The sequence below is a fragment of the Mustelus asterias genome, unplaced genomic scaffold (genome assembly GCF_964213995.1).
Source record: "Mustelus asterias unplaced genomic scaffold, sMusAst1.hap1.1 HAP1_SCAFFOLD_255, whole genome shotgun sequence".
Taxonomy (NCBI): domain Eukaryota; kingdom Metazoa; phylum Chordata; class Chondrichthyes; order Carcharhiniformes; family Triakidae; genus Mustelus; species Mustelus asterias.
In genome coordinates, this window is record NW_027590222.1 from 550,019 (window position 1) to 570,475 (window position 20,457).

Sequence of the window (20,457 nt, forward strand, 5' to 3'; positions counted from 1 at the left end):
AGTAAAACTAAAGTGAAGGGCCTCATACTAAGAATTCTGTACTATCCCCCATCACCTATTGATGATCTATTGCTAAATCATTGATCTATCGATGATCAATGATTAATGATCTAGCAATGTTCTACTGCTTATCCATCGAGGATCAAGCTGATCTATTGCTGATCCATTGCTAATATATTGATGATCAATTGATCTATTAATGATCTATTGCTGAACCACTGCTGATCGATCAATCGATGATATCTTGATGATCTTTCAGTGATTCTCTGTGGCCTTCGTCGTCATCATAACACTTTGGATGGGGCTTTTAAACTCACCTGGGGGCATGTCCCCCTGTTGTAATTAATGCCTGGAGCTGGGGATCTGACCCCTCCCCCACCGACCCAAACCAACTAACACCTCCCCCACCGACCGCATCCAACTAGCACCTCCCCCACCGACCGCATCCAACTAGCCCCTCCCCCACTGACCGCATCCAACTAGCCCCTCCCCCACCGACCGCATCCAACTAGCCCCTCCCCCACCGACCGCATCCAACTAGCCCCTCCCCCACTGACCGCATCCAACTAGCCCCTCCCCCACTGACCGCATCCAACTAGCCCCTCCCCCACCGACCGCATCCAACTAGCACCTCCCCCACTCACCCCTCCCCCACTAACTAAGCAGCCGGAAAGCGGATGTGACGTAGCTCTGGGCCGCGAAGCCTGTTGGGAGTTGCAGTTTCTGCCACCGGATGTCCACCTCCCAGCAAGCGCCGCGCGGCAGTACGGGAGCCGCCAATTGGCTCCTGGGGGCCCCGGGGCGGCGGCCAATGGGAGCGCGGCTTGGGCGGAGGTTTAACGGTGGCAGAGAGAGCAGAGTGAGGAAAATATCATCAAATAGAAAATTATACAGAGAGAGATAGAGAAACCGGGAGGGAGACAGAAGGAGAAAACCAGGGGGGGAGTGAGAGGGAGCTACCCGAGAGTGGGAGAGGTGGGGAGGGGGGAGAGATTGGGGGGGGAGGGGGGAGAGATTGGGGGGGGGAGGGGGGAGAGATTGGGGGGGGGAGGGGGGAGAGATTGGGGGGGGAGGGGGGAGAGATTGGGGGGGGAGGGGGGAGAGATTGGGGGGGGAGGGGGGAGAGATTGGGGGGGAGGGGGGAGAGATTGGGGGGGAGAAATTTGGGGGGAGGGGGAAGATTGTGGGGGGGAGAGATTGGGGGAGGGGGAAGATTGTGGGGGGAAGAGATTGGGGGGGGGAAATAGATTGGGGGTGAAGAGATTGGGGGGGGAGAGATTGAGGGGGAAGAGATTGCGGGGGGGAGATTGCGGGGGGGAGGGGGGGAGATTGCGGGGGGGAGGGGGGGAGATTGCGGGGGGGAGGGGGGGAGATTGCGGGGGGGAGGGGGGGGAGATTGCGGGGGGGAGGGGGGGGAGATTGCGGGGGGGAGGGGGGGAGATTGGGGGGGGGAGATTGCGGGGGGGAGGGGGGGGGAGATTGCGGGGGGGAGGGGGGGGAGAGATTGCGGGGGGGAGGGGGGGGAGAGATTGCGGGGGGGAGGGGGGGGAGAGATTGCGGGGGGGAGAGATTGCGGGGGGGAGGGGGGGGAGAGATTGCGGGGGGGAGGGGGGGGAGAGATTGCGGGGGGGAGGGGGGGGAGAGATTGCGGGGGGGAGGGGGGGGAGAGATTGCGGGGGGGAGGGGGGGGAGAGATTGCGGGGGGGAGGGGGGGGGAGAGATTGCGGGAGGGAGGGGGGGGAGAGATTGCGGGGGGGAGGGGGGGGGAGAGATTGCGGGGGGGAGGGGGGGGAGAGATTGCGGGGGGGAGAGGGGGGGGGAGATTGCGGGGGGGGGAGGGGGGGAGATTGCAGGGGGGGGGGAGGGGGGGAGATTGCAGGGGGGGGAGGGGGGGAGATTGCAGGGGGGGGGAGGGGGGGAGATTGCAGGGGGGGGGAGGGGGGAGATTGCGAGGGGGGGGAGATTGCGGGTGCGAGGGGGGGGAGATTGCGGGGGGGAGGGGGGGGAGATTGCGGGGGGGGAGATTGCGGGGGGGAGAGATTGGGCGGGAGGGGGAGAGATTGGGGGGGAGGGATTGGGGGGGAGGGATGGGGGAGGGGGGAGAGATTGGGGGGGGAGGGGGGAGAGATTGGAGGGGGGGAGGGGGAGGGGGAGGGGGGAGAGATTGGAGGGGGGAGGGGGGGAGAGATTGGAGGGGGGAGAGATTGGGGGGATGGGGGGAGAGATTGGGGGATGGGGGAGAGATTGGGGGATGGGGGGAGAGATCTGGGGGGGAGGGGGGAGAGAGATTGGGGGGGGGGGAGGGGGGAGAGATTGGCGGGGGGCGGGGGGGAGAGATTGGCCGGGGGGGAGATTGGCGGGGGGGAGAGATTGGCAGGCGGGAGAGATTGGCGGGGGGGAGATTGGCGGGGGGGAGAGATTGGGGGGGAGGGGGGAGAGATTGGGGGGGAGGGGGGGAGAGATTGGGGGGAGGGGGGAGAGATTGGGAAGGGGAGAGATTTGGGGGGAAGGGGGGAGAGATTGGGGGAGGGGGGAGAGATTTGGGGGAGGGGGGAGCGATTGGGGGGAGAGATGGGGGGGGAGAGATTTGGGGGGAAGGGGGGAGAGATTGGGGGGAGGGGGGAGCGATTGGGGGGGAGAGATTGGGGGGGTGGGGGGGAGAGATGGGGGGGATGGGGGGGGAGAGATTGGGGGGATGGGGGGGGAGAGATTGGGGGGGTGGGGGGGAAGAGAGATTGGGGGGGTGGGGGGGAGAGATTGGGGGGGTGGGGGGGAGAGGGGTTGGGGGGGAGGGAGGGGGGAGAGATTGGGGGGGAGGGAGGGGGGAGAGATTGGGAGTGAGGGGGGGGAGAGATTGAGGGGGGGGACAGAGATTGGGGGGGGAGAGAGAGATTGGGTGGGGGAGGGGGGGAGAGATTGGGTGGGGGAGGGGGGGAGAGATTGGGGGGAGGAAGGGGGGAGAGATTGGGGGAGGAGGGGGGGGAGATTGGGGGAGGAGATGGAGAGGAGGAGGAGGTGGGGCGTGAGGAGGGGGCGGGAGGGGAGGGGAAGGGGGGGCAGGGGGGAGGAGGAGGGGGTGGGAGTGGGAGGAGGATGGGGGGTGGGGAGGGAGGAGGAGGAAGGGGTGGGGGGGAGGAGGAGGATGGGGGGTGTGGGAGTGGGGGGGGGGAGGGGGGGAGGGGGGGGGTTGGGAGAGGGGAGGAGGAGGAGGAGTGGGAGGGGGTTTTGGGAGTGGGGGAGGGACGGGGGAGGTAGCCCCAATCTGAACATCTTCATTTCCTTGCAGGTCATGCTGTTTCCTGGGTCTACAGGCAGCTCCCTGTCTGGCTGAAGAAAGCGGTGTTTGGAGGGAATTCAGGCCGACACCAATGGAGACGGAGAGCAGCGTGGTGATCGAACACCAGTACATGTGTTCGGAGTGCGGGCAGCTCTACAACACTCTGGAGGAGGTACTGCTCCATCAGCAGACACATGTGGGCCTCCATGTGTACGTGTGCCCCGAGCTGGCCCAGTCGGAGATCAAGGAGCTGGAGCTGACACATGGCATATGCGAGATGGAAAACCAGTTCCAGTGCTTGGAGTGTGGGCAGCTGCTCAACACAGCCGAGGAGCTGCTCGAGCACCAGGGACTGCACGCCAAGGACGGATTAGTCTGCGGGAAGCTGGAGATTGGCAGCTTCAGCCTGGCCGAGGGAACCCATCATTACGAATGTTCAGAATGTAAGCAGGTCAGTCTGAGCATTTTCTCTTCACTTGAACTGTGGCCTACACTCAGCGAGACAGGGGAAAACCCCCCCAGAAACGGTGGGGGGGGGAAAAACAATCCCCAGAAACACAAATCCAAATAATGCATTTGGACGGATGGAAGGGCACGGGAGAGAGTTTGTGGAAGTGATTTATCAGGGGCTAGGCACCTCTTTCATGTGGAGAGACTGGTGTAGCTGCGGACTTCTCCAGGAAGCAGAGATGGTTCGGTAGTTTCAATTGCGGTGCATAATATAAGCAAAGGTGCTTGTTGGAGTAAATATTGAGATGCTGTTGCCAATGCATTTGAAAAGAAAACTGGCTGGGACAGGTCTGTCACTGTATTACACTTGGGTGCAATACTGGTGGGTACAGGCCTGTCACTGTATATCAGTGGGGTACAGCATTGGCAGAGACAGGCCTGTCTCTATGACACGCGTACAGTAATGGTGGGGACGGGGCTGTTACTTTATAGCACTGGTGTACAGTACTGGTAGGTACAGGTTTGTCCCTGCAAACATGGGTACAGTACTGGTAGGGACTGCTCTGTCACTGTATAACACAGGTGTACACTATTGGTGTGGACAGGGCTGTTACTGTAAATAACACGGATACAGTATTAGTGCAGACAGGTCTGTCACTATAGCAATGAGGTACAGTACTGGTGGGGACAGGTCTATCACTGTATAACATGGGGGTAGGTCTGTCACTGTATAACACAGGGACGGGTCTGTCACTGCATAACACGGGGACGGGGACGGGGCTGTCACTGTATAACACAGGGACAGGTCTGTCACTGTATAACACGGGGACGGGGCTGTCACTGCATAACACGGGGACGGGTCTGTCACTGCATAACACGGGGACGGGTCTGTCACTATAACACGGGGATGGGTCTGTCACTGTATAACACGGGGGCGGGTCTGTCACTGCATAACACGGGGACGGGTCTGTCACTGCATAACACGGGGACGGGTCTGTCACTGCAGAACACGGGGACGGGGCTGTCACTGTATAACACAGGGACAGGTCTGTCACTGCATAACACGGGGACGGGTCTGTCACTGCATAACACGGGGGCGGGTCTGTCACTGCATAACACGGGGACGGGTCTGTCACTGTATAACACGGGGACGGAGCTGTCACTGCATAACACGGGGACGGGTCTGTCACTGCATAACACGGGGACGGGTCTGTCACTGCATAACACGGGGACGGGTCTGTCACTGCATAACACGGGGGCGGGTCTGTCACTGCATAACACGGGGACGGGTCTGTCACTGCATAACACGGGGACGGGGCTGTCACTGCATAACACGGGGACGGAGCTGTCACTGTATAACACGGGGACGGAGCTGTCACTGCATAACACGGGGACGGAGCTGTCACTGCATAACACGGGGACGGGGCTGTCACTGCATAACACGGGGACGGGTCTGTCACTGCATAACACGGGGACGGGTCTGTCACTGTATAACACGGGGACGGGTCTGTCACTGCATAACACGGCGGCGGGTCTGTCACTGCATAACACGGGGACGGGGCTGTCACTGCATAACACGGGGACGGGTCTGTCACTGCATAACACGGGGACGGGTCTGTCACTGTATAACACGGGGACGGGTCTGTCACTGCATAACACGGCGGCGGGTCTGTCACTGCATAACACGGGGACGGGTCTGTCACTGCATAACACGGCGGCGGGTCTGTCACTGCATAACACGGGGACGGGGCTGTCACTGCATAACACGGGGACGGGTCTGTCACTGCATAACACGGCGGCGGGTCTGTCACTGCATAACACGGGGACGGGTCTGTCACTGCATAACACGGCGGCGGGTCTGTCACTGCATAACACGGGGACGGGGCTGTCACTGCATAACACGGGGACGGGGCTGTCACTGCATAACACGGGGACGGAGCTGTCACTGCATAACACTGGGACGGCATTGGTGCGGTCCCCGAGTTATACAGTGTATAACACTGGGGTACAGGACTGGTGGGGACAGTTCTGTCACTGTATAACACTGGGGTACAGGACTGGTGGGGACAGTTCTGTCACTGTATAACACTGGGGTACAGGACTGGTGGGTAGAGGGCTGGGATACAGTACTGTTGGGTACTGGTCTGCCCCTGTACAACATGGGTATGGTACTGATGAGGACGGGTGTGTCACTGTATAACATTGGGGTACAGTACTGGTGGGGACAGGTCTGTCATATTTAACATTGGGGTACAGTACTAATGCATACAGGTCTGTCACAGTATAACACTGGGGTACAGTACTGATGCATGCAGGTCTGTCACTATCTAACACTGGGGTACAGTACTCGTGCATACAGGTCTGTCACTGTATAACACTGGGGTACAGTACTGATGCATACAAGTCTGTCACTATATAACACTGGGGTACAGTACTGATGCATACAGGTCTGTCACTATAACACTGGGATGCAGTACTGGTGGAGACAGATGTCTCACTGTATAACACTCTCACAGTACTGGTGTGTACAGGTCTATCACTAAAACTGGGATACTATACTGGTGGCGACAGGTCTGTCATTATATAACATTGGGGTATAGTATGGGTGGGGCCAGGTCTGTCACTGTATAACACTGTGGTACAGGAGTAGTAGGATGCATCTGTCATTGTATAACACAGTACTGGTGGCAGCAGGTCTGTCACTGTATAACGCTGGGATACAGCTTGAATGCAGTAGGCCTATCACTGGGGTACAGTACTAGTCGGGATGTGTTTGACTGTTTCACACTGGGTACAGTATTGGTTGGGATGATCTGTAACTGTATAACACGGGTATAGTATTGGTGGGGCTGGGCCTATCAGTATGTACCACGGGTGCAGTACTGGTGGGACACGTGAATCACTGTATAACACGGTTACTGTGCTGTTTCAAATTCAAGTTTATTAGTGTCACAAGTAGGCTTACATTAACACTGCAATGAAGTTGCTGTGAAAATCTCCACGTCGCCACACTTCGGCGTCAGTTCGGGTACACTGAGGATAATTTAGCGTGGTCAATATAGCTAACCAACACATCTTTCAGACTATGGGAGGAAACGAGCACCCAGAGGAAACCCATGGGAACACGGGGAGAACATGCAGACTCCACACAGACAGTGACCCATCCCGGGAATCAAACCCAGGTCCCTGATGTTGTGAGGCAGCAGTGCTAACCACTGTGCCACCATGCCACTTGTACTGGTGTGGACAGGTCTGTCGCTGTATAACACTGGGGTACTGCATTGGTGGACACAGCTCTGTCAGTTTATATCATTGGGGTACAGTACTAGTGGGTACAGGTGTGTCACTGTATAGCATGGCTACATAACTGGTGGAGACAGGTGAGTCACTATAATACTGGCACAGTGTTGGTGGGTACAGGTCTGTCACTAGATAACTGGGGTACAATACTGGTGAGGACAGGTCTGTCATTTTAGAACACGGGTACAGTAAGGTGGAGACGGGTCTGTGACTATATAACACTAGGGTACAATACTGGTGTGTACAGTTCCATCACTATAACAAAGTTACAGTTCTGATGTGGACAGGTCTGTCACTGTATAACACTGGGGTACTACATTGGTGGATACAGCACTGTCAGTTTATACCACTGTGGTGCAGTATGGGTGGGGATGGGTATGTCACTGTATATCATTGGGGTACAGTACTGGTGGGTGCAGGTCTGTCTGTCAGAAACACAAGGGGACTTGGGAGTCATTGTTCAAGATTCTCGTACGGTTAATGTGCAGGTTCAGTCGGCAGTTAGGAAGGCAAATGCGATGTTAGCATTCATGTCGAGGGCTAGAATACAAGAGCAGGGATGTACTTCTGAGGCTGTATAAGGCTCTGGTCAGACCCCATTTGGAGTATTGTGAGCAGTTTTGGACCCCATATCTAAGCAAGGATGTGCTGGCCTTGGAAAGGGTCCAGAGGAGGTTCACAAGAATGATCCCTGGAGTGAAGAGCTTGTCGTATGAGGAACTCTGGGTATGTATGTGTTGGAGTTTAGAAGGATGAGGGGGGATCTTATTGAAACTTGCAGGATTCTGCGAGGCCTGGATAGAGTGGACGTGGAGAGGATGTTTCCACTGGTATGAAAAACTAGATGTGGAGATGCCGGCGTTGGACTGGGGTAAAGACAGTAAGAAGTCTCACAACACCAGGATAAAGTCCATAAGCTTAAGCTTTCGGAGTGTCGCTCCATCTTCAGGTGAGTGAAGGAGGAGCGATGCTCCGAAAGTTTGTGCTACCAAATAAACCAGGAAAAACTAGAACCAGAGGGCACAACCTCAGGCTAAAGGGACAATCCTTTAAAACAGAGATGAGGAGGAATTTCTTCAGCCAGAGAGTGGTGAATCTGTGGAACTCTTTGTTGCACAAGGCTGTGGAGGCCATGTCATTGAGTGTCTTTAAGACAGAGATAGATAGGTTCTTGATTAATAAGGGGATCAGGGGTTATAGGGAAAAGGCAGGAGAATGGGGATGAGAAAAAAAAATCAGCCATGATTGAATGGCGGAGCAGACTCGATGGGCCGAGTGACCTAATTCTGCTCCTATGTCTTATGGTCTTATTACATAACACTAAGGAACGGTAGTCATGGGGATGCTCTGTCACTGTGTAACACTGGGGTACAGTACGGGTGCATACAGGTGTGTCACTGTATAGCACAGCTACAATACTGGTGGGGGCAGTTCTGTCACTGTGTACCGCGGCTCCAATACTGGTGGGTACAGGTGTATAACAGTGTATATCCATCGGGTACTGTACTGGTGGGACAGGCCTGTCACTGTATAACGCTGGGTTATAGTTTGGGTGGGGACAGGCTTGTCACTGTATAACACTGGAGTATAGTGCTGGTAGGGATGTGTCTGTCACTAAATAACAAGGGTATAGTACTGGTGTGGACAGGTCTGTCAGTGTATAACACAGGTATGGTACTGGTGCAGACGGCTGTCACTATAACACTGCGGTACAGTACTGTAGGGGACGGGTCTGTCACTATATCACTGGGATACAGTACTGGTTGGAACAGGTCTGTAACAGCGTAACATGGGTACAGTACTGGTGGGAATGGATCTGACACTGTCTAACGTGGGTACAGTACCGGTGGGGACGGCTATGTCACTATAAGCCTGGTGTACAGTACTGCTGGGAACAGGTCTGTCACTATATGACACTGCCAGAGGTAGTAGTAGAGGCGGGTACAATTTTGTCTTTTAAAAAGCATTTAGATAGTTTCATGGGTACGATGGGTATTAGAGGGATATGGGCCAAATGCGGGCAATTGGGATTAGCTTAGGGGTTTTAAAAAAGAAAGGGCAGCATGGACAAGTTGGGCCGAAGGGCCTGTTTCCATGCTGTAAACCTCTATGACTCTATGACTAGGGTACAGTTATTGGTTGAAACATGTCTGCTACTGTGTAACATGGGTACAGTACTGCTGAGGCAGGTATGTCACTGTGAACACTGGCGTGAAATGCTGGTGGGGACAGTTCTGTCTCTGTATAACACTGAAGTAGAGTACTAGTGGAGTCTGATCTGTCGCTATTTAACACTGGGGGACTGTAAAGTCTTTTTAAAAAAGTTTAAAGTTTATTATTGTCACAAGTAGGCTTACATTGACACTGCAATGAAGTTACTGTGAAAATCCCCTAGTCGCCACACTCCAGCGTCTGTTCGGGTATACCGAGAGAGAATTTAGCATGGTCAATGCACCTAATCAGCACGTCTTTCGGACTGTGGGAGGAAACCGGAGCACCCAGAGGAAACCCATGCAGACACAGGGAGAACGTACAGTCTCCGCACAGACAGTGACCCAAGACCGGAATTGGACCCAAGACCGGAATTGAACCCAGGTCCCTGGTGCTTGAGGTAGCAGTGCTAACCACTGTGCCACCAAGCTGCCCCCAGTATGGGTGGAGACCAGCCTGTCACTATATAACACTGGGGTACAGTACTGGTATGGTCAGATCTGTCACTATTTAGCATTGGGGTATAGTACTGATGGGGACAGGTCTGTCACTATTGCACTTGGTACAATAATGGTGGGGACGGGTCTGATATTGTATAACATAGGTACAATACTGATGGGGACAGGTCTTTCACTGTATCACTGGCGTACTGTGATGGGGACAGGTCTGTCACTGTATAACACTGGGGTACAATTTGGTTACGGAGCACATGTCACAGTTGGGGATGGGTCTGTTACTGCATAACTCTGGGGTGCTTTACTGGTGGGGATGGGTCTCGCTGTATAACACCGGTACAGCTTTGGTGGGGATGGATCTGTCACTGTGTAACACAGATGCAGCACTGTGGGGACATGTCTGTAACTGTCTACTCCTGAGTACAACTCTGGTGGGGGTAGATCTGACACTATGTCACACTGGTTACAGTATTCATTGGGATAGGTCTGTCACTGTATAACATGGGTACCATACTGGTGAGGACGAGTCTGTCAGTGTATACACCTGGTTATAGTACTGGTGGGGACGGGTCTATCAGTGTATTCACCTGGTTATAGTACTGGTGGGGATGATCTGCCACTGTATACACCTGGTTATAGTACTGGTGGGGACGGGTCTGACACTATCACAATGGGTACAGTACTGATGGGAATAGATCTGTCACTGTGTAATACTGGGGTTCACCTGGTTCTAGTACTGGTGGGGATGAGTCTGACACTAATACAATGGAATGGACAAGTTAGTTGCCGTATAACATGAGGATATTGACAGTATTGGTGGACCAGGTCTGTCACTGTATAACACTCAGGCAGGGTACTGGTGGGGACAGGTCTGTGAGAGAACTCGTGGGGATGAATGACCATAATATGATAGAATTCTTTGTCAAGCTGGATAGTGAGGTAGTTGATTCTGTGACCAAGGTCCTGAATCTCAATAACGGTAATTCTGATGATATGTGATATGAAATGGCTCTGATGGACTGGGAAACATTGCTGAAAGGAATGTACAGGCAATGGCAGGCATTTAAGGAACGCATGGGTCAACTCCAAAAGTTGTTTAATCCTGTTTTGCACAAGAGTGGTAAGGGAACTGTGGCTAAACTATGGCTTACAAGGGAAATTGGATATAGTATATGATTCAAAGAAGCCTATAAATTGACAAGAAAAAACAATAGACATGAGAGTTCCGCAAAGGAGGACAAAGGGATTGATTAAGAAGGGGAAAATAGGGTATGAAGATAGGAAGTGGTGAACATAAAAGCTAACTGTAAAAATTTCTCCAGGTATGTGAAGAGAAAAAGATTGACAGAAACAAATGTAGCTCCCTTACAGTCAGAAACGGGAGAATTAATGACGGAAGAAAGAAATGGCCGTGGAGCTAAATTCGTACTTCTGTCTTCACAAAGGAAGATCTGAATAATGTACCAGAAATTCTGAGCGAAACAGGTTTTAGTGAGGAGCTGAAGGAAATCAGTATTAGTAGAGATATGGTTTTAGGATTGAAGGTGGATAAATCTCCAGGGCCTGAAAATCGTCATCCCAGAGTAATTAAGGAAGTAGCCCTGGAGATTTATCCACCTTCAATCCTAAAACCACTTGGTTGTCCACTTTGGTATCAAATTGAAAGCAAATGCATACAAAGTGGCAAAGACTAGTGGGAACCAAGAGGATTGGGAAATCTTTAAAGGTCAGCAGAAAGCCACGAAAAAAGCCATAAAGAAAGGTGTAAAATGGATTATGAGAATAAACTAGCTCAGAATATAAAAACAGATGGCAAAAGTTTCTACAAATATATAAAACGAAAAAGAGTGGCGAAAGTAAACATTGGTCCTTTAGAGGATGAGAAGGGGGATGTAATAACTGGAAATGAGAAAATGGCTGAGGCATTGAACAGGTATTTTGTGTCGGTCTTCACAGTGGAAGACACAAAAAACACGCCAAAAATTGCTGACAGGAAGGCTATGGCAGGTGAGGACCTAGAAACTATCAGTATCACGAAAGAGGTAGAGTTGGGCAAGTTAATGGGGCTAAAGGTAGACAAGTCTCCTGATCCTGATGGAATGCATCCCAGGGTACTAAAAGCGATGGCGGGAGAAGCAGCAAATGCACTAGTGATAATTTACTAAAATTCACTGGACCCTGGGGTGGTTCCCGCAGATTGGAAAACAACAAATGTGACGCCACTGTTTAAAAAAGGAGGTAGACAAAAGGCAGTTAACTTTAGGCCGGTTAACTTAACTTCTGTAGTAGGGAAAATGTTTGAATCTATCATCAAGGAAGAAATAGCAAAACATCTGGATATAAATTGTCCCATTGGTAAGACGCAGCATGGGTTCATGAAGGGAAGGTCATGTTTGACTAATTTGGTGGAATTCTTTGAGAACATTACATGTGCAGTGGACAATGGGGAACCTGTGGATGTGGTGTATCTGGATTTCCAGAAGGCATTCGACAAGGTGCCGCACCAAAGGCTGCTACATAAGATAAAGGTGCATAGTATGGGTAATGTATTAGCATGGATAGAGGATTGGTTAACTAACAGAAAGCAAAAAGTGAGGGTAAATGGGTGTTTTTCTGGTTGGCGATCAGTGACTAGTGGTGTGCCTCAGGGATCAGTGTTGGGACCGCAATTGTTTACAATTTACATAGATGATTTGGAGTTGGGGACCAAGTGTAGTGTGTCAAAATTCGCAGATGACACTAAGATGGGTGGAAGAGCAAAGTGTGCAGAGTACGCTGAAAGTCTACAAAGGGATATGGATAATCTAAGTGAGTGGGCGAGGGTCTGGCAGATGGAGTACAATGTTGGTAAATGTGAGGTCATCCATTTTGGTAGGAATAACAGCAAATTGGACTATTATTTAAATAGTAAAAAATTGCAGCATGCTGCTGTGCAGAGAGACCTGGGTGTCCTTGTACAGGAATCCCAAGGAGTTGGTTTGCAGGTGCAGCAGGTAATTAAGAAGGCAAATGCAATTTTGTCCTTCATTGCTAGAGGGATGGAGTTTAAAAACAGCGAGATTATGTTGCAGCTGTATAAGGTGCTGGTGAGGCCACACCTGGAGTACTGTGTACAGTTTTGGTCTCCTTGCTTGAGAAAGGATATACTGGCACTGGAGGGAGTGCAGAGGAGATTCACTAGGTTGATTCCGGAGTTGAGAGCGTTGGCTTATGAGGAGAGACTGAGTAGACTGGGGCTATACCCATTGGAATTCCGAATAATGAGGGGGGATCTTATAGAAACATATAAGGATCACGAAGGGAATAGATAAGATAGAAGCAGGGAAGTTGTTTCCACTGGGGGGTGAAACTAGAACTAGGGGGCATAGCGTCAAAATAAGGGGAAGCAGATTTAGGACTGAGTTGAGGAGGAACTTCTTCACACAAAGGGTTGTGAATCTGTGGAATTCCCTGCCCAGTGAAGCAGTTGAGGCTACCTCATTGAATATTTTTAAGGCAAGGATAGATAAATTTTTGAACAGTAAAGGAATTAAGGGTTATGGTGAGCGGGCGGGTAAATGGAGCTGAGTCCACAAAAAGATCAGCCATGATCTTCTTGAACGGCGGAGCAGACTTGAGGGGCCAGATGGAAAGTGTTTATATGGAGTAAGGGGAAATATGAAGACATTAGACAGCAAATTAGAGGAGTAAATTGGAAGGAGGTATTCTCGGGGAAATGTACTGAAGAGAGGTGGCAGTTTTTCAAGGAATGTCTGTCGACAGTTCTACAGGACAACGTTCCGAGCAGACAGGGAGGTGTTGGTCGGTTAAAGGAACCGTGGTGCACGAAAGCTGTGCGGGACCTAGTCGAGAAGAAAAGGAAAGCGTACAAAAGGCTCAGAGAGCTCGGCGAAGATAGGGATTTAGAAGAGTATACGGCTTGTAGGAAGGGAGTAAAGAAGGAAATTAGGAGAGCCAGAAGGGGTCACAAGAAGGCCCTGGCAGGTAGGATTAAGGAGAACCCTAAGGCGTTCTATAAATATGTACAGAGTAAAAGGATGAGACGTGAAGGAATAGGGCCTATAAAAGGTGAAGGCAGGAAAGTCTGTCCGGAACCAGTAGGAATGGCAGAGGTGCTCAATGAGTATTTTGCCTCGGTTTTCACAGAGGAGAAGGACCTGGGTGGATGTACTGCGGGAGTGGGGTGGACTGAAAGGATTGAGTATGTGGACTTTAAGAAAGAGGTTATGCTGGAATCTTTGAATGGCATCAAGATAGATAAGTCGACAGGTCCGGATGAGATGTACCCCAGGTGACTGTGGGAGGCGAGGGAAGAGATTGCAGAGCCTCTGGCGATGATCTTTGCGTCATCAATGGAGACGGGAGAGGTGCCGGAGGATTGGAGGATTGCGGATGTGGTTCCTATTTTCAAGAGGGGGAATAGGGATAGCCCAGGTAATTACCGACCGGTGAGTCTAACCTCAGTGGTTGGTAAACTGATGGGGAAGATCCTGAGGGACAGGATATATGAGCATTTAGAGAGGTTTAGTATGCTCAAGAATACTCAGCATGGCTTTGTCAAGGGCAGATCGTGCCTTACGAGCCTGGTGGAGTTCTTCGAAAATGTGACTAAACACATTGACGAAGGGAAGGCGTTGATGTGGTTTATATGGATTTTAGCAAGGCGTTCGATAAGGTCCCCCCATGCAAGGCTTCTAGAAAATGTGAGAGGGCATGGGATCCAAGGGGCTGCTGCCCAGTGGATCCAGAACTGGCTTGCCCAAAGGAGGCAGAGAGTGTGAATAGATGGGTCTTTTTCTAATTGGAGGTCGGTCACCAGTGGTGTGCCCCAGGGATCTGTTCTGGGACCCTTGCTATTTGTCATTTTCATAAATGAACTGGATGAGGAAGTGGAGGGATGGGTTGGTAAGTTTGCCGACGACACGAAGGTTGGTGGGGTTGTGGATAGTCTGGAGGGATGTCAGAAGTTACAGAGGGACATAGCTGGGATGCAAGACTGGGCGGAGAAGTGGCAGATGGACTTCAACCCAGATAAATGCGTAGTGGTCCATTTTGGTAGGTCAAATGGGATGAAGGAGTACAATATTAAGGGAAAGACTCTTAGTACTGTACAGGATCAGAAGGACCTTGGGGTCCGGGTCCATAGGACTCTAAAATCGGCCCCGCAGGTGGAGTAGGTGGTTAAGAAGGCGTACGGTGTGCTGGCCTTTATCAATCGAGGGATTGAGTTTAGGAGTCCGGGGATAATGATGCAGCGATATAAGACCCTCGTCAGACCCCACTTGGAGTACTGTGCTCAGTTCTGGTCGCCTCACTATAGGAAGGATGTGGAAAAGCTTGAAAGGGTGCAGAGGAGATTTACAAGGATGTTGCCTGGATTGAGTGGCATGCCTTATGAGGATAGGCTGAGGGAGCTTGGTCTTTTCTCCTTGGAGAGACGAAGGATAAGATGTTGAGAGGCATAGATTGGGTGGATTCTCAGAGGCTTTTTCCCAGGGTGGAAATGTCTGCTACGAGAGGACACAGGTTTAGGGTGCTGGGGGGTAGGTACAGGGGAGATGTTAGAGGTAAGTTTTTCACACAGAGGGTGGTGGGCGAGTGGAATCGGCTGCTGTCAGTGGTGGTGGAGGTGAACTCAATAGGGTCTTTTAAGAGACTCCTGGATGAGTACATGGAGCTTAATAGGATGGAGGGTTATAGGTAGGTCTAGAAGGTAGGGACGTGTTCGGCACAACTTGTGGGCCGAAGGGCCTGTTTTGTGCTGTAGTTTTTCTATGTTTCTATGGCCTACTGCTCCTAGTTCTTATGTTCTTATGTTAATAAGAAGACAGATTATTATTTGAATGGGTGTAAATTGGGAGAGGTGGATACTTAAGTTGCTGAAAGTAATAACAGGCAGTAAAGAAGACAGATGGTACGTTGGCCTTCAAAGCGAGAGGATTCGAATATAGGGATGTTTTACTGCAATTGTATAGGGTGTTGGTGAGGGCGGCACGGTAGCACAGTGGGGGGCGGCACGGTAGCACAGTGGGGGGCGGCACGGTAGCACAGTGGGGGGCGGCACGGTAGCACAGTGGGGGGCGGCACGGTAGCACAGTGGTTCGCACTGCAGCTTCACAGCTCCAGGGACTTGGGTTCGATTCCCGGCTTGGGTCACTGTCTGTGGAGTTTGCACATTCTCCTCGTGTCTGCGTGGGTTTCCTCTGAGTGCTCCGGTTTCCTCCCACAGTCCAAAGATGTGCAGGTTAGGTTGATTGGCCATGCTGAAATTGCCCCTTAGTGTTCTGAGATGCGTAGGTTAGAGGGATTAGTGGGTAAATGTGTAGGGATATGGGGGTAGGGCCTGGGTGGGATTGTGGTCGGTGCAGACTCGATGGGCCCAATGGCCTCTTTCTGCACTGTAGGGTTTCTATGATTCTATGAATATTGTCAGTTTTTGTATCCCTATCTGAAGAATGTATATCGGGAGTAGAGCAAAGGTTTACCAGACTGATTCCAGGGATTGCAGGTCTGTCATATGAGGAGAGACTAAGTTGGTTAGGATTGTATTCACTAAAGTTTAGCAGTGAGAGAGGATCTCATAGAAACTTATAAAATTCTAACAGGATTAGACAGGGTAGATTCAGAAAGAATGTTCCTGATGGTTGTGGAGTCCAGAACTACGGGTCATAGTTTGAGGATAAGGAGTAGATCTTTTAGGAGAAATTTCTTCACCCAGAGAGTGGTGAATATGTGGAATTCACTACCATAGAAAGCAGTAGCTCTTGGGACTAAAGGGATATAAGGGGAAGGGGCGAATCAGGATATTGAATTTGATGATCAGCCATGATCAAAATAAATGGTGGAGTAGGCTGGAAGGACTGAATGGCCTACTCCTGCTTCTATTTTCTATGTTTCTGTCACTGTACAACACAGGTATAGTACTGGTGGGGACAAGTCTGTCTCTAGCACTGAGCTGTAAATAACTTATAAACTGGTGAGAGGACAGTGAGTGGGATGAGAGATTTGGCACAGTGTTACTCTGGGTGTGTAGCTTGCACATGTTTGTAACGGATTTTGGTATGGTTACTGGATGAGTTCTTTGCTGCTAGTTTCTCACATTTCTCTCTGTTCTTTTGCATCCAGATTTTCCTGAGCTCTGGGGAAGCTCTGTCTCACCAGCAGATGCATAGTAAGCAGCAGCACGGCAACGCTGAATTCCTGGAGTTCGGGGTTCAGGCGGGTGATCAGTTGCACGAGCTGTTTGTTGGGGAGCAGCTGCAGCAGTGCTCCGAATGTGGCCAGTTACTCAGCACCATGGAGGAGTTCCTGCAGCATCAGGGTTTGCATACCAAGGCCCTTGGGCCCGAGAACGCTGACCACCCAGTGCCCGAGAGCCAAGTCACCGATGAAACACAGGTGGTGCTAGAGAGCGTGCCGCAGTACTTGTGCCCGGACTGCAACATCTCCTTTACTGCATTGCAGCAGCTCCTCATCCACCAGGTATCCCACTCCCGCGAGCTCGCCATCCACAGCCTGCCTTCTGACACCGTGACACTGAGCTGCGAAGAGGGCCCACCCCAATGTTCAGCCTCCCTTTCTGAACATCCTTCACCCCCGCCTGTCACCCAGGGCGATGCCCAGAGACCCGAGGCAGTCGGCAGCTCCGGCCCCTGCATTGAGAGTCATTGTCCGCTTCCTGACTCCCTGGCATTGGGCAGCACTGGGCAGGGCACCTCCAATCTGCAGAGTGTCCCTGGAGTTATGGGCAGTCAGGGAGCTGTGGGAGACTCGGATGTGGTCCCAGGGGCTGTAGGGGATCATTCCTACGAGAGTGCAATGGCCCTGGTGGAACTTGAAGGGGCACAGGTCAATGGCAATGAGGGGTTTTCCAAGCCTGATCCCACAGGGCTACAAACTAATGTCAGGTCTCAGCTCCAGGAGCCCTTTGGCCATCCTGCCAATGTTGAGGGGGTGCCCGCTCCCTGTGCCACCTGCAAGGATGAGAGGGTGCAGCAGCAGCAGACTTGCAGCAAGGGTCAGCCACTGGACTGTGCCGAGTGTGGCAAGATGTTCACCACCGCCCGCCGCCTCCTACAGCACCAAAAGACACACCTGAGCCGAGCACACGACTGCCCTGACTGCAAACGTTCCTTCAAGAAGGCCTCATCGCTGGAACAACACCTGCGCAGCCACAAGGGGGAGGTGCTGTACTTGTGCACTGACTGTGGCAAAGGTTTCAGCACCGAGGTGGCGCTGGTGCAACACCGGCGGCTGCATACTGATGACCCACTCCATCGCTGTTCCGAGTGTGGCAAAGCCTTCAGCAACATGACCAAGTTCCTTTACCACCGTCGCACGCACTCCTCAGCAGTGGCTGCTGGCAAGGCTGCTGTCCCGGTTAAAAAGGAGAGTGAGAAGAAGCTGGTCACAGAGGTGGTGGAGACTCCGGAAACGGCAGAACCGCGCCAGGAAATGCCTGATGCCCCTCAGGCCACCCCCGAGGCTCTGCCCAGCACCGTTCTAGTCTACGAGTGTGGTTTCTGCGGCAAGGAGTTCGGCAAACAATCCCAGCTCCTCCGGCACCGCCGCCTGCATAACTGTGAGCGGCGGCACAAGTGCCAAGTGTGCGGAAAGGCGTTCCGCAAGCCAGTGCACGTCAAGAATCACATGCGCACCCACACGGGCGAGAGGCCTTTCCAGTGCGCCGAGTGTGGCAAAACTTTCACCACATTGGCCAACCTGATGCGGCACCACCAGATCCACACGGGCGAGCGGCCATACAAATGTGACTTCTGCGAGCGTGCCTTTGCCCAGTCTTCCAATCTGCAGCAACATCGGCGGATACACACTGGCGACCTGCCCTTCAAGTGCCCTGACTGCCCCAAGGCCTTTGGCCGAGCCTCCAAGCTGATGGTGCACCGCTACTGCCACACCGGTGAGCTGCCCTACAAGTGCGCAGACTGTGGCAAGGGCTTCACCCGGCAGCGGCGCCTGGAGTTGCACCGGCTGATGCACACCGGGGAGATCCCTCACCGGTGTCCGGACTGCGGCCGGCAGTTTGTCGACGGCTCCAAGCTGGAGGAGCACCGCTGCTCCGGTCGCTGTGCCAAGGTCTACGAGTGTGCCAACTGTGGCAAGCGGTACAACTCCTTGGCCAACCTGCAGCTGCATGAGCGGACCCACACCGGTGAGAGGCCATTTGGCTGCAGCCAGTGCGGCAAGACGTTCACCAGCACCACCAACCTGACCCTGCATGAGCGCCGGCACACTGGCGAGCGGCCCTACCACTGCCATGACTGCGGCAAGCGTTTTGGCTCCTCCTCTAGCCTCCTGCTGCACCGTCGCATCCACACAGGCGAGAGGCCCTTCAAGTGTACAGACTGCGGCAAAGCCTTCAAACAGTCCAACCACCTGCGGGAACACCGGCGCACTCACACCGGCGAGAGGCCGTACAAGTGTGAGACCTGCGGCAAGGGGTTTGTGCAGTCCATGCATCTGCTGGACCACCGCCGCATCCACACCGGCGAAAGGCCGCACCCCTGCACCAAGTGTGGCAAGAGCTTCAAGACCCCATCCAACCTGCGCAGCCACCGCCGCACCCACATGGAGCAAACTATCGTGTGCACTGAATACGGCGAGACCTTCGCAATCATCGAGTCCACCGAGGCTATTCCCACCACGATTGTGGAGACCATCGAGATCTACCAGGCCACCCTGGACGACAACATCCAAGTCGATGCCTTTGTATAGAACGGACTGGCTGGGGCGAGGGTGAAGTGGGTTTGGGAGGGAGAGGGCATCCTGATTGCTTGACCTTCTGGGTTATCCGGGAAATCTCCTGTTGCAGAAGTTGAGCCCTGAATCCAAATGCTAAATGTGGAAACCTCTACCCCGGCTCGCTGGGAAAGGGGATGGAGACGAGGGGAAAGGTGAGGGGGGGACATTAATATGTAAATTTACAAAAGTTTATAAGGCAAATGATGTAGATTTGAAGAGGTGTTTTTTTTTCTGCTGGTTTGAACTGAAATGTACTGCTGGCCTGTGAAGTCGTTCCCAGGTAGTGTTGGTGACTGGGATCCAGTTAATGCTGTTATGTCTGAAATAGAAATGTTGTTCTTGAACTGTGTCCGGGTCTTTTCATTTCGTCACTGTCAAAAGTGCCAAGCTTGCTGATTAATCCTCCCCTCAGCATCACAAACCCTGCCCCCCCCCCCAAAATAAACATTCACATATCATCTAATCCCAACCTCACTTGTATAAAAGGTAAAGCCCTTGAATTTGTGTGTGAAAAGGTGAATGTTAGTTCAACAGTGTCCCTGGGAGCCGGGGCTCACCACCACCTGTTTGGATTTCTATAGCGGATGACATTTTAAAAAAAGTTTGACCTTTTTTTAGTATCTGAAAGAATGACACACCAAGATTTCACGTTTTACAACTTGGGCTGAGTGCTATTTTCATTTTTCGGGCAACTTTAAATTACAGAAAAGCAATTTCCCCATTTAATTTTTATCACGATCAAAAATTCCCCCACTGCTGCTATAGACTACGCTGCCTCTTAAATGATCTACAGTTATTCTCAGATCCTGCTGGCTTGCTTCCTTTTCACTTACTGAGCCATATAATTTCTAGTCTCAGAACTGCCTTTCGACTTCTCTCTCGCTCCAAGCTGGGCAAATCTTCCAGTCTCCTTTTAAATCCTCACAAACTGGATCTACAAACTGGGGTGTGCACTCCCACCTGCATTTTCTCTGCTTCAGGTACAGGACTGGCTGCCTCTAACTC

General features: G+C 52.3%; 1 protein-coding gene across 2 annotated transcripts; it reads left to right on the forward strand.

Moving 5' to 3' along the window:
• Positions 1–692: 692 nt before the first annotated feature.
• Positions 693–19,796, forward strand: LOC144485966 (uncharacterized). 2 transcript variants are annotated; one of them, XM_078204040.1, is made up of 3 exons: positions 693–859; positions 3,287–3,728; positions 16,819–19,796. In XM_078204040.1, the coding sequence occupies exons 2-3, from the start codon at positions 3,369–3,371 to the stop codon at positions 19,423–19,425; spliced, it is 2,967 nt and encodes a 988-aa protein (XP_078060166.1). In that variant the 5' UTR covers positions 693–859; positions 3,287–3,368; the 3' UTR covers positions 19,426–19,796. The 2 variants fall into 2 exon arrangements, with proteins under 2 accessions (XP_078060166.1, XP_078060168.1); XM_078204042.1 differs by having other exon boundaries at positions 791–859; positions 3,287–3,720.
• The last annotated feature ends 661 nt before the right edge of the window (positions 19,797–20,457 follow it).